The 13590-nt window shown below is 37.9% G+C and overlaps 1 protein-coding gene across 1 annotated transcript; it reads left to right on the top strand.

Moving 5' to 3' along the window:
- Positions 1–80: 80 nt before the first annotated feature.
- tbcela (tubulin folding cofactor E-like a) lies at positions 81–10754 on the top strand. The gene is made up of 9 exons (XM_084418982.1): positions 81–260; positions 1535–1718; positions 3028–3200; positions 3328–3467; positions 4537–4718; positions 6633–6889; positions 7079–7205; positions 7579–7695; positions 8905–10754. The coding sequence occupies exons 3-9, from the start codon at positions 3059–3061 to the stop codon at positions 9221–9223; spliced, it is 1284 nt and encodes a 427-aa protein (XP_084275108.1). The 5' UTR covers positions 81–260; positions 1535–1718; positions 3028–3058; the 3' UTR covers positions 9224–10754.
- The last annotated feature ends 2836 nt before the right edge of the window (positions 10755–13590 follow it).

Below are 13590 nucleotides of genomic sequence, written 5' to 3'. Positions count from 1 at the left end.
TCCGCTCCGCGAGAGAGGGCGCTGAAGTATTAGTACACAACTGAACGGTGCAGTCACGAGCGCCCAGCTGGACTGACGTCACTTCCGTGACAATAGGGTCAGCGTGACAGATTTATCAACAATAACAAGAGCGACTTGTAACAGCCTGGCGTTCAAAGTGCGGGATTTCAAGTGAAATGACGTGGATGAACTGACCGTTAGGAGTCGGTGGGAATTACAGCGCCTTTTCCCAAATCTCTTCGAGGAGCTGCTCATTCAATGTAAGACACTTTGTAATGATGGAGGGATGTTTTCGGTTCAAGCTAGCTACATATTAGCAGAAGTATGGTCAGTCACTGGGGTTGACATTCTCTTTTCGAGTCATTTAACATTTTAGTGGTCTGGTTTGGGGAGTGGTGCTATCAGATTTGATATATGTATTGTCATGCAGAAGCTCAAGTTAGATTCATCTTTGATAATTATCAATTATAAATAACCTGTGCTCTTATTAAATCACAGATGAAGGTGACCCACCTTTATAACTTTGCCATTGCGTTATTGTCATGTGATGGTTTGAAAATGTAGGAATGCAGGATAGAATGCAAAATGAATGTGGTTTTGGACAGTGTTGGGTAGATTGAAGTGAAATATTAGTAGTTGTTTGGTGGTGTGTGTGTGTGTGTGTGTGTGTGTCTGTCTGTCTGTCTGTGTGTCTGTCTGTCTGTGTGTAGATAGATAATACTACGTGTCAATAACACAAAGAGCCTTCCAGAATTCTTACTGCATGTTTTGATAGAAATTGCGTGACCAATTTGTGCATTTATGCAAAAAGAAAACAGAAACTAGTAAAGTGAACTAGTAAACTAGAATGTTTTGTTTTTATGGATATAAGATGTTAATTTTGTAAGGCAAGAACTGCATTGCACAGTTATATTAAAATTAAGGTAGAGTCATTCTGTACGTTACAAATTGATTGCAGATGCTTACATAATTTAATACATAGCCTATCTAATTATGTAACTCATAACTCATTTTATCAACGATTTTATTCTTTAATTTCAGCCATATGTTTAGAACTTCTGCTCTATAACTACGCTCCATACTTGATATCATTTGGACATTATAGTTTGTTTTTTCATCTGTTTTAAATGTGCAACATGCTGTAAAATAGGAGTTAGGCCCATTTTTTATTTATTTTTAAACAGCTCTTGTTCTTGTAATTTGACACTCAGACGCTAGACTTTAAGGAAACTGCTTCTGGCACTGTATTGTCTTGGCAACTTTTTTGTTTCACAAGTCAGCTATTGTTCTTTTAGCATCATTATATGCACATCTGTCTAAAGAATGCTTACATGGTTTTGGTCTCTTTGTCATTTATTTTCCTTAAGAAGTCTGTAAACTAGTAAGTGAGTTGTAACTATCGTGAGGTTTTTCAGATGCGTATTGAGTGTGTTGACTTAAACCGAAACTCTGGCTGAGTCAGATTAGTGTAGTTACAACTGAAGGTGAATCGGTTGTCTGTCCTTCTTGCTGACCTGGTGTCTTCTTTCTACAGAGTGCTGTTATCCCTGAAAATTGTGGAGGACGCTGAGCAGTCTCTCTGCTGGTGTGCATCCACGTTTATCCACTGAACCTTGACACTCAATGGATGAATAACTTTTTGTAGTAAAAGTAAACATTATTTTATGGCGCTGCTGTAACTGTGGACTGTGGACCTGTGAGGATAAATCGCATAGCAGGTGAGACCTCTTAAAAACTCAGGCTTCTCATATTTGTACTGGTTAATTTAGGAAAAACATATTCACCAGACATGTTTAGTCATCAGTGGATTAACATATTTTGTGTTATAAGCAAGTATTGCCGTGCTCAGTAAAGCTGCTGGTTTCATGTCAGCAAAGAACATGATTTATTTAGCCAGCAGATGGTTAAATCTAGGCCAGCTCTGGTTAAAAATGGAATTTCTAACCCAGAGGACTGCAGTTTCTGACTATATGTTTAACTGAACCGCTTGAGGTTGTCTGACACATGGGTCAAGGCATAACACCCATTATTGTCCTATTTATGAATTTTTCATAAATAGGACAATAAATGCAATTCACACATGCAGTGTGATGAGCTTCTGCGATGAATGTGTTTTTTTATTTTTGTATATTTGTATGGGGGTGGGGATGTTGTGGGCATAAATGTCAGGAGGATGAAAAGAAAACCTTTAGTAGTTTGGCACAGTGTTGTTATTTTTATCTGAAACTAAAATTGTTTTAAAAAAAGATAATTGAAATAAAGCTGAAATAAAAATATTAGATTAATATTTTACTTAAACTTAAAAATGAGAAATGTTGCAACTAACTGAAATAAATAAGCTCTAAAATGACTAAAACTGAAATAAAAAATAATTAAAGCTATATAAAATATATAAATAAATGAAAATTAAACCAATAAAAATGCCAACAGCACATAACTAAAATAAAAAAAGCTATATCAGTGTTGTTAATATATTTTTGTTGCACTATTTGAGTTGGCAGATTTATATTGCTGCTATATGTTATATATTGACAAAACTGCTTTAATTCATACAGGTTTGGAACAACTTGAGGGTGAGTAGCCTAATTGATGACAGGATTTATTGTTAGGTAAACTATCCCTTTAATATTTAAAAAAAATTTATCTGCCAAATGGAAGTCATGTGGTTCAACAAACATGCAATAACAAAAATCAAAACAGTCAGGAAATAATGACATATTGCCCTTGTAGAGATTCTCATGTCTATATGGCAAGGTCTATTAGTCTCTTCAAATATCCGATAATTTGAACATTTCATTGCAACGCAAGGCTAGTTCAGGGTCATTTAAACAAACGGGTAGTCCCACTTAAAACTCACGCCATTGGTTGAGATAGAAGTTGACATGTAAGGACTCCTCAATCACCATTTTGAAACCACCGTTTTATGAAATTAACCTACAAATGGATTGCCTATCTCTGCACATTGAACTAGGAACTATTTCGAATTGGGAAAACAATACACACATTTTGATAATTGTGTATCCACAGCTGCATAAGGTGCGTGGCGAGGGACAGTGCAATGGAAGCTTCTGAGATGGAAGGCCGCACCTTTATGCAGGCGATCAGTGAGAAGTACAGCCCGGAGAACTTTCCTTGCCGTCGGGGTCCAGGCATGGGAGTCGTGGTTGTGCCATCTGGACCACAGGGATCACCTATGAAAGGTGAGGCTTGGGTTAATTAAAAAGTTATGTAAGGTTCCTTCCTAGGTGATTTTTAGTGTTTACTTTGGCTGCTGTTGCTGTTGCTGTGTTTCATAGTTCATTAATTGTGTGGTCAATCTGCCTTCAGACCGTCTGAACCTGCCCAGTGTTCTGGTTTTGAATGGCAGTGGAATCAGTCATGCAGGAGAGGAGGGAGAGATCGCTGCCTTCTGTGCTCATGTTGTTGAACTTGATCTGTCCCACAACAAGCTCCAAGACTGGGATGAGGTAAGTCAGTTCATCTGGGGAGCTCATTGTTTCTGATTTGTTTCCTCATTGTACTGTATAATAATACAGATTCAAATGGCCAATTTTGTTTTAAAAGATTTAAAGGGATAGTTCACCCAACAATAAACATTCATCATTAACATTGTTCTTTATACCATGGTCTGTCTGAATACTCGATTCTGTTTGGCTGGAAGGTGTGCAGTAAAACTATTAATGCACAGGTAGTTCCAAGTCCATTTAATCACCGTTCTATATTAACTGCGCTGTTTTCATTGAAGCACACACACGCATGCGTCACTTGTAGAGCGTGCTGCACATAACATAACATCACTGCTTTTGAAGTAATGAAACTAACAGATTCGTTGTTTAAAGAGAGAGACGCTGAACAGACACAGGTAATTCACACAGGCATCTCTCTCTATAATGAATAATGAATTCAAATAAATGCTATACTTCATTAATTGAAATAAATGTAATCTTATGCACTACTTTATGTCTGTGTCTAATTCAAAGCGTGCAGAATGCTAGATCTAATGAGTCATAGCTGGTGAAAATAACCATTATTTTTAGCCTTCCGGTCAAATATTGCACTGCAAACATCAATAACAGCTTTAAGTTGTCGATGCTGGCAAATGACCATGGTATAAGTAGGATAATCCACTGATAGCTGTGTATTAAATGATTTGAATGCTCTTCATTTTTGCTGCATAATATCTTTGTGGAAATAGTGATAAAAAAAAAAATCAGGATTCTTTAATGAATTTATTTGATCAAAATTACAGTTAAAGTTTAAAAGTAATATTGTGAATTTTTGTATCATTATACATTTTTGTAACATTATAAATGTCTTTACTGTCACTTTTGATCAATTTAAGGCATCCTAGCTTTCTTTAAAAAAAAAAAAATCTTGAACTTGAAGTGTCGTGTATATGTTTTTTATATATAACGATTCTTTAGATATTTTAACTGTTGTGTCCACTAAAAAAAAACATAGCATAACAGGTTTAAAAATGACATGAGAATGGTTAAATGATTTTTACACTTGTTTTAACCTTTTAATCTGTTCCAGATCCGCAAGATTGTTTCTAACATCCCAAACCTGGCGTTCTTGAACCTCAGCTCTAATAAGCTGAATGACGCAGTCTTAGATCCAGGCTGCGCTAAGGCCTTTTCTGGCATCCGTCGCTTCGTTCTTAACAATACCCAAGTGTCCTGGGACACGGTGCACACTTTCACACAAGAAATGCCTGAGTGAGTCACTTTGAACTCGTAATGTTTCTGCATAATTGAAAAGAAAATAGACTGGCATCCTGTATAACAGATAGTGAAGGTGTATGTGGTGTATAGCAGGGTTCCTCAAATCCAGCCCTGGAGGGCCACTGTCCTGCAGAGTTTATGTCATACTCTGATCAAACTCACCTATCTGCAATTTTCTAGTAACACTGAAGATGTGTTTGATTAGGGTTGGAACCAAGCTCTGCCGATCGGACCGGATTTGAGGAACCCTGGTGTATGCTAGTTTGAGATTTTTGAGACATTATGGTATTGATTTTATATCTTTTTTACATAAAGAGTATTTTAATGGCTGTATACATGCAATCCTGTGAACAAAACTTGCATATTTTGATTATTGGGTATAATAGAATAGGTTAATATGCTTTAAAATATATATATATTTCCCATACTGTACATTATTGCAGCTCTTCTATTCCCAGTCTGACTCAAACATCCTGATTTCTACAAAGCACCTCCTGACGCAAAGCTCAGAGTACTTGCTGACCCAGTGCATTGTGATTGGCCACACACCTCAAGCGTGTGGAAATGTAACACCCCTTACCATAATTGCAAGCTTCAGATTCCAAGACTTCTAAAGCATTTGTAAACAGTAAACACTGTTAATAATAATGTCGTCGTTACCATATAAGTTCGAGCCCGAGTCAGATTCTGAAAAAATACAGATGATCAAGTTGGTCGATCGGAACCAACTTTGCAAGCACGACTTGAGCAGGTTCTCAGTGGTAAGTCTGTCTTTGTTTATAGCCTGCGTTGTACTTTCATAGGTTCAGGAAGCTTTCCTCTGTAAAATGCACAAGCAAACATTTGAATGAATGAATGAGGCATTTATATAGCGCTTTCATATGTAAGCGCTTTACAATTATATCAGGGGATCTCTCCTCAACCACCAACAGTGTGCAGCATCCACTTGGATGATGCGACGGCAGCCACAGTACAATGGCGCCAGTGCGCTCACCACACACCAGCTATAGGTGGAGAGGAGAGAGAGTGATAGAGTCAGTTCAAATGTATAAGGGGATTATTAGGAGGCCATGATTGGTAAGGGCCAGTGGGTGGAATGTGGCCAGGACACCGGGGTTACACCCCTACTCTTTACCAGAAATGCCATGGGATTTTTTAATGACCACAGAGAGTCAGAACCTCGGTTTTACGTCTCATCCGAAGGACGGTGCTCTTTGACAGTATAGTGTCCCCGTCACTACACTGGGGCGTTAGGACCCACACAGACCACAGGGTGAGCACCCCCTGCTGGCATCACTAACACCTCTTCCAGCAGCAACCTGGATTTTTCTCAGGAGGTCTCCCATCCAGGTACTGACCAGGCTCACCCCTGCTTAGCTTCAGTGGGCAACCAGTCTTGGGCTACAGGGTGATATGGCTGCTGGCAATTGCTGGCATTTGGGTTGTAATGCTGAGGAACAAATAAGATTAACCTCTGAAAGCAAAAGCGGTATTGCTTTCGCATCCAAACACACAGTGTTTCCGCGACATGCCAACAACACTTCATTGAAACCTCGCATTCTTTCTTTGCTTATGCCTTTGGCTGGTATTATGCTAATATTTTACTTTGTGATGTGGACGTTTCAAGAAGTTATATCTGGATCGTTGTATTTTAGGCAGGTCTGGTTCAGCGTTCTCTGTTAGAATAAATCACTTTGTGGAAGACTATGAGCTTTGTAACTTTTCAGATCATATACATGCACAAACAGATATTTGCTTCATATGTTTCACACCTGACCTAATGAAATGTCATTTAACATTTAGGGAAAAAACAAGATTGCTTATCCCAAATATCATCTGATCCATGATATTTAACGAAGGTATCTCTGGTATGAGAGCTCTCCATCAATATCGATTGGTTTTGTCCAGGCTTGAGGAGCTGTTCCTGTGCCTTAATGAGTACACCACTGTGACACCGGCTGCCATGCCCTGCCCCACACTGCGTCTGCTCCACATCACAGACAACAACCTCCATGAGTGGAACGAAGTAAGAAAATTTGGCTCCATGTTCCCTGCACTGGACACTTTGGTCATGGCCAACAACAACCTGAGCTCCATTCATGACTCGGGAGAAATCCTTCAGCGGCTCTTCCCTAACCTACGAAGCATCAATCTGCACAACTCTGGTATCATTTTGTTTGTGACAGTGTTGAAAAATGTCTTAACGTATGCTGGAAGGGTCTAAATGATCATACCATGTGATTAATTGCTTAATTTAGCATTATTACTATTTTATTACAGTGTAATTACATAAACTCCATGAAAACTTTTTTCTTATAACATAAACTTTTTTCTTATAACTTTGTGTGAGTCAGGACTTAAGCAATGGGAGGACATTGAGAAGCTAAACTTTCTGCCCAAACTGGAGGAGGTGAGGTTGCAAGGCATTCCTCTACTGCAGCCTTACACGAGCATGGAGCGTCGCAGTCTAATGATAGCCCAGTAAGTCCAGTGTGTATAACAGGGTTAGTTCACCCAAAATGTCATTCCAAACCTGTATGACTTTGTTTCTTCTGTGGAACACAAAATAAAATATATTTTGAAGAATGTTAGTAACCAAACAGTTCAATGACAATTGACTTCCATTGTATTGACGAAAAAAAAAGAAATGAAAACAGAGATATTACCCAAAATATTGTATCTTATGTTCCACAGAAGAAAGAACTTCAAAACAGTCTGAATGTCATGATGATAGAGTAAATAATGACAGAATTACCATTTTTGGGTGAATGATCTCTTTAGCTTCATTACATTAGAAACTGATAGTTATGCTCTAGAAATGTTGATGAGATGATCTCATTGCACTCGTCCGCAGGCTGCCGTCAGTGACCAACCTAAACGGGAGTGTTGTGACGGATGGCGAGAGAGAGGACGCTGAGAGATTCTTCATCCGTTATCACTTGGATTATTCAGAGGAGGAGCTGCCTCATAGGTAAATTTCAGACATGAATGCTGTAGTGTATAGTATGGATGGGTCAGGATGGCTGACTAGTCACCTACTAACCTAACCTCATTTTTAAAAGTATCTTTATGTACTTTTTTGATCAAAGGTTTAAGGTTATGATTTGTTTCATGTTTTTGAAAAAAAGTCTATGTTCACCAAGGCTGCGTTTATTTGATTAAAAATGCATTTGTGATGGCAAAGCTGAATTTTCAGCAGCCATTACTCCAGACTTCAGCGTCACATGATCTTTCAGTATCATCCATCATTCTAATATCAGGGCTCCAGACTGCGACCAGATGGTCTCATTTTGCTAATAGGGTGCAAGCATTTTTTTCATTGCGACCTGCAAATTTAGATGTTTTTTAATTTATGTTGAAAACCGAGTAGGGAGTGAGTCCACCAGTGTAGGCCTGTGTGTGAGAGGGGAGGGTCCGGGAGTGATTAATTCACTGTGCTGGTCACGAGGCTTTGGTGTGTCTCAGTGTCATTGTGTCTAATATCACAGCTCAGTCAAAAATGGCAAAACAAACCATTGCAAGTCTGTCCGACTTCACCCAGTACTGCAGACTAACAAATTACGCCCTCTATAACAAGTTACACCCCTACAATAAAAATCGGCAATAGCACATCCCTCTCGAATCGCTGATGTCAGTACCGATCAATCTTCTACTTCACTTTCCTTGCTTTTTTTAAGCTTCACTATTGCCACCTAGAGATAAGGCATACAGATCGTACTACATTGATCAGCAGTTTGTTTTTCCTCAGTTTTTAAAGTATTTTTTATTCTGAAACTCTACAGTACATTTTGATTGTGTTAGGGTACTATGGTTGGTGCAAGGTTTAAGGTTTTAGTAAAGAATATGCACCAATACTAAATCTGTCAGCCGATACCGATAGCCGATTATTCAGAATGATATCTGCCTATACCGTTAGTTTGATTTTCTTAAGGAAAAAAAGAATGCTCTCCCAAATAATGCTATACTACATGCAACTATACAAACTATACAGGGTACCCTCTCATTTGGTACATTACTTTAATATTTGAGGTTAAAATTAACAATAGAGGTATTTTATTCGACTACTCTTTATTTTCAGATGTAATTACACTCAAATAAAAAACTGAAATGGGTATTATTTTGGCTTGACCATATAGTGGAAAGCTGAATACAGATTATGTATTTGCATTTTGTTTTGAAGATATCACTGTTTGGTGACCAAATATGGGAAACTGGCTCCCCTGGCTGAGATAGACCTGCGACCGCGTTGCCACGCCAAGGTGGAGGTGCGCTATGAAGACAAAGTGGAGCAGGTGAACATCCGTTTGGACCAGACTGTCGCGGAGCTGAAGAAGCAGCTGAAGACTGTGGTGCAGCTGCCCACCAGCAAAATGCGCCTTTACTACATCGACAAGGGCACTGCCTTCGGCCCCGATGAGTTGAAGTACAGCGCACTGGCCTTGCACTCCTACAGCATTCAAGACGGGGATGAGATCCTGGTAGTTCCCAAAAAGAAATAAATGTCTTTCACCAGGATCACGGAATGCTATATTTAAATAACCAAATCTGCTTTGAACTAGCGCTATCTAAGCTCCACAGAGTGATTGAGACTGTCTTTTAGGGGAAAACTCCTAGGACTGGCTGGGGCTTCAGTTGTACTCAAGCGGCACTTCATGTGTCATGTCACTACGCGGTCATAAGAAACACCCTGACTCGTGTGCACCTCTGGTTTTGTTGCTGTTATTAAGGTTTCATTTTTGTCTTTAGACTTCACGAGCACCCCTGTATTTTCAAAGGCCCGTTTATTTTTAAATAGAGCACAGTGAAGGGCTCTGGCAGGATGTGCTTTTTACAGATCTTAAGACAATCACGCATAGCTGAAAGAAAACGTTGCACTGCACTGATGGTCATGGATAATCATCGCGTGCTGATGTGTGTCGTTTGCTGTGTCATCCATTAATTACACGCTAAAGACTCTCAGGCCTTATATGCTGTATGGGGAGTGCTAGATTCACATGAGGAAATATTTGCGAAACATCTTATTCACAAATGGTTTAAATATCCAGTTCATTTGAGCCTTTTTACAATCTGATTGATTCCAGAGGAGAATTGCGAAGCCGCATGCCTGTACAATTTAATTGTGGTATTTATTTTGTTCCTTATATGTCTAATCTCTGTTAGTACTTTCTCTGTTGTTTTGGAAGTGGGCGCTCAAATTTGTACCTCCAAGACAAAGCATACGCTGGGAAAAGAGCTTATTTTTATTTCACTAATGTCCATATTATGGAGTGCATTGATTTTGACTTTTTATTTTCAGAATAATTAGATCTGTAAAGTGACAAAAAGTCCACCAAAGATTGTTAAGATTATTATTAAGTACAGTATTTATTATGATTTCACTGATTGGTGTTATTTATTAAAGACAAAACAAAAGAAATCAGTAGCGAACCAATCATGGCGTAAGACTGTATACGGCCAGTATAATATAACCAGGAATTTGGGCTACTGTGTTAAATTAAAGGCATAATTCCCCCAAAAATGAAAATTCTTTAATCATTTACTAATGACGTTTCAAACCTGTATGACTTTCTCTCTTCTGTGGAACATAAAATAAGTTATTTTGAGAAGTCAATGGTAAATCAAAACTGTTTTGGTTACCAACATTCTTCAAAATATCTCCTTTTGTGTTCCTGCACAAGAAAGAAAGTCATACAGGTTTGGAACGACATGAGGGAGTGTTAATCATGACAGAATTTTAATTTCTTTGTGATCTATTCCTTTAATTATACTGCAGCTTGACTAAAATGTGCGTTGAAATGTGCACTGCAAGACTGTTTCCGATGCCGAAAGTGGTACGTTTTATTGTGAGAGACAGTATATGAAACCAGCAAATTATTTATTTATACCTGGTACTTTGATCAAATCGGTGCATAAACCAATTTTTTCTAGTCAAACTTAATTCAACAAAATCCCCCATGTTTAGCAACTAAAACTAGCAAAAACTTAGTTTGTTGCAATTTTATTTCACATGATAGCATGACTCGAAGGATGGACTGAATGGAAAAGCACTGAGATCATTTCGGCGTAACTGTCAGTGTGCTTTTACACTGACACGTATTGCCAATTCTTAGGTTAGTAGATTACATTTTCTATTATGTACTGATAATATAAAAGTGTATAAAAAGATGTGAGAGAATGTCGAAGGCTTTTTCTCATTAAACATTTCAGGTTTCAGACATACAGTGCTGGTCAGAATTATTTGCCCCCTTGGTAAATATTATCATAGATGGCTGTAAAAAATAAATCTGCATTGTTAATCTATCTATGTTAATCAAAAATCTAACCTTTCATTGAAGTAAAAGAATTGAAAGTGGGGGGAAAATCACATTATGAAATAAATGTTTTTCTCCAAAACACGTTGGGAACAATTATTTGCCCCCTTTTATTAAATACTTTTTGCAACCTCCTTTTTCCAAGATACCAGCTCTGAGTCTTCTCCTATAATGCCTGACGAGTTTGGAGAACACCTGACAAGAGATCAGAGACCATTCCTCCATACAGAATCTCTCCAGATCCTTCAGATTCCCAGATCCATGTTGGTGCTTCTCTTTCCACTCATTTTCCATAGGGTTCAGGTCAGGGACTGGGATGGCCATGGCAGATGCTTGGTTTGATGCTCAGTGACCCATTTTTGTTGTTTTCTGCCAGAGGTCCTGGACATCTTGTTCAGAGACATGGCATCATGGATTCGATTGAATACCAAACAAGATAAAGAATCAAAACCTGACAGCCTGTTCTAGAAATCTTAGAACCATGTTTGGATCTTCCAACAGGACAGTGAGATCCACAAAACCAAGCATTTGCCATGGCCATCCCAGTCCCTGACCTGAACCCTATAGAAGATGAGTGGGCTGAACTGAAGAGCCACCAACATGGATCTGGGAATCTGAAGGATCTGGAGAGATTCTGAATGGAGGAATGGTCTCTGATCTCTTGTCAGGTGTTCTCCAAACTCATCAGGCATTATAGGAGAAGACTCAGAGCTGTTATCTTGGAAAAAGGAGGCTGCAAAAAGTATTTAATAAAAGGGGGCAAATAATTGTTCCCAACGTGTGAAAAACATTTCTTTCATAATGTGATCTCCCCCCCCCCCCCCTCCCCCCTCCCCCCCCCCCCACTTTAAATTCTTTTACTTCAATAAAAGCTTAGATTTTTTTTCAAATAAAATATCAAAAGGATTAACAATGCAGATTTATTTTTTACAGGCATCTTTGATCATATTTACCAAGGGGGCAAATAATTCTGACCAGCACTGTACATATTACATATACTCATCAATAAAACAGGATCTTTATCATTTTATAATCAAAAAGAGTCAGTCAGATAGTCAGAGATTTAATATAGACTTATATGTGTATAACTTATACTGAAGTGGAACGTATAATGTAATAATCAGATCCCTAATGGTTGTAGAAGTAATTTAAAGGTTGTTGTTTGATCGAAGAAAGATGAAGTTTATATATATGAAGGTTGTACCATGCCTTTAACACTCTTAATGCCTTTACCTGTGACCCCATAATCAAACATTAAAGCAGAATGAAGCACTGTTTTTCTCCAGAGAATTCCCCTTTACAGTATCAATATTTGATGTTCTGTGCCCACACAGGACATGCTATTGATATTAGTGTTTTTTTTTTATATATATATATATATATGTATGCATTATTAATATTCCAGTTTTACTACCATTAAGGTAATGCCACTTGAACTGTGACTGACAGGTAAGAAGTGTGAAGATGAAAAATCTTAAATTTACCACTGAAGACAATGTTTACCAAGTGAAATTTACTCCAATCAGTTTGACAGTACACTATTTGTAATTTTTACATTTATTTTCCTCTCTTTGTTCGGATGTTATGTGCTGAGTGTAGTTTAAAAATTGTGTCTCTCTCAATTTACATTAAATGTTGTACATTAGCAGTTCTTAATCTTCAGTTTAAGTTCATTTGTTAGGGGTGCGTAAAAGGCTGTTAAGTGTCAAAGGGATGTGAATTCCAGCGAGCCATTTATCTAATGGATGCATTAAGCCTGTTATTGTAATGAAGACTTACATACTTCGAGTTGAGTTGCACACAGTCACACCATTAATGCATTATTATTCTGAATCAGATTTGAGTGTTTTATTCCATTGATTTACCAACATATGTGCACACTAATGTATCTACTGTATGTTTGTGAGTTGAATGGCTTAAAGGATTAGGGAAAATAAACTTTTACTGGCGGTCATTACAGTGTTATTTTGTGTAATATAATATTTCTTAATACTTTGAATCAGTTTTATTGTATATTTTCAGTTGTCATTTTAGTAATTTTGCAATAGGCTTTTCTAATTTATATTAGTGGTATTAAATATGATAAAATATAAATAATTTATTTGGTATTTGGGGGTTTAGAATATAGCCATGCAGAATAAGGCATTATTATGCGTGCTGCGGCGTTTCGTGTGACGCTAGCATGAAACCAGACTTTATTCGCTCCAATGGAAAGCATATTCACACTGTCTGAATTGTTTCCTGTCCCCTATAAAGTGGATTATGTGTCATTCACCATGTAGAAAATTGTAAATGATCGCGTGAACAAATGACCGATTTCAGCTGCAGCTTCAGCATCTATTTATAATGTAGGGGGCTGGATGCTTCAGATTCTAGAGAGCATTTAATTGAACAAAATCTGAGAAGCTGAAGTGCAGATTGATCCATATTGGTGGAAGTGAGAGACTGTAAGTTTTTAATGCTTATATCTTCTAAATGCGAAGTTTGTCATTGGTTTGGAGCACACTAGCTTATAGATAACAGTAAGGCTAACATATTTATACTAAAGGCCAAAA

Source organism: Rutilus rutilus (assembly GCF_951802725.1).
Source record: "Rutilus rutilus genome assembly, chromosome: 9".
Taxonomy (NCBI): Eukaryota; Metazoa; Chordata; class Actinopteri; order Cypriniformes; family Leuciscidae; genus Rutilus; species Rutilus rutilus.
The sequence above is the reverse complement of the archived record's forward strand: the minus strand, read 5'-3'. Positions and strand labels throughout refer to the sequence as shown.

Bases quoted from the DNA above. Each gene is read 5' to 3' on its own strand.
- tbcela (XM_084418982.1), top strand. From the start codon at position 3,059: ATGGAAGCTTCTGAGATGGAAGGCCGCACCTTTATGCAGGCGATCAGT. The intron at 6,890-7,078 runs GTATCATTTTGT...TGTGTGAGTCAG, and splicing joins CATCAATCTGCACAACTCTG to GACTTAAGCAATGGGAGGAC. The intron at 7,206-7,578 runs GTAAGTCCAGTG...ACTCGTCCGCAG, and splicing joins CGCAGTCTAATGATAGCCCA to GCTGCCGTCAGTGACCAACC.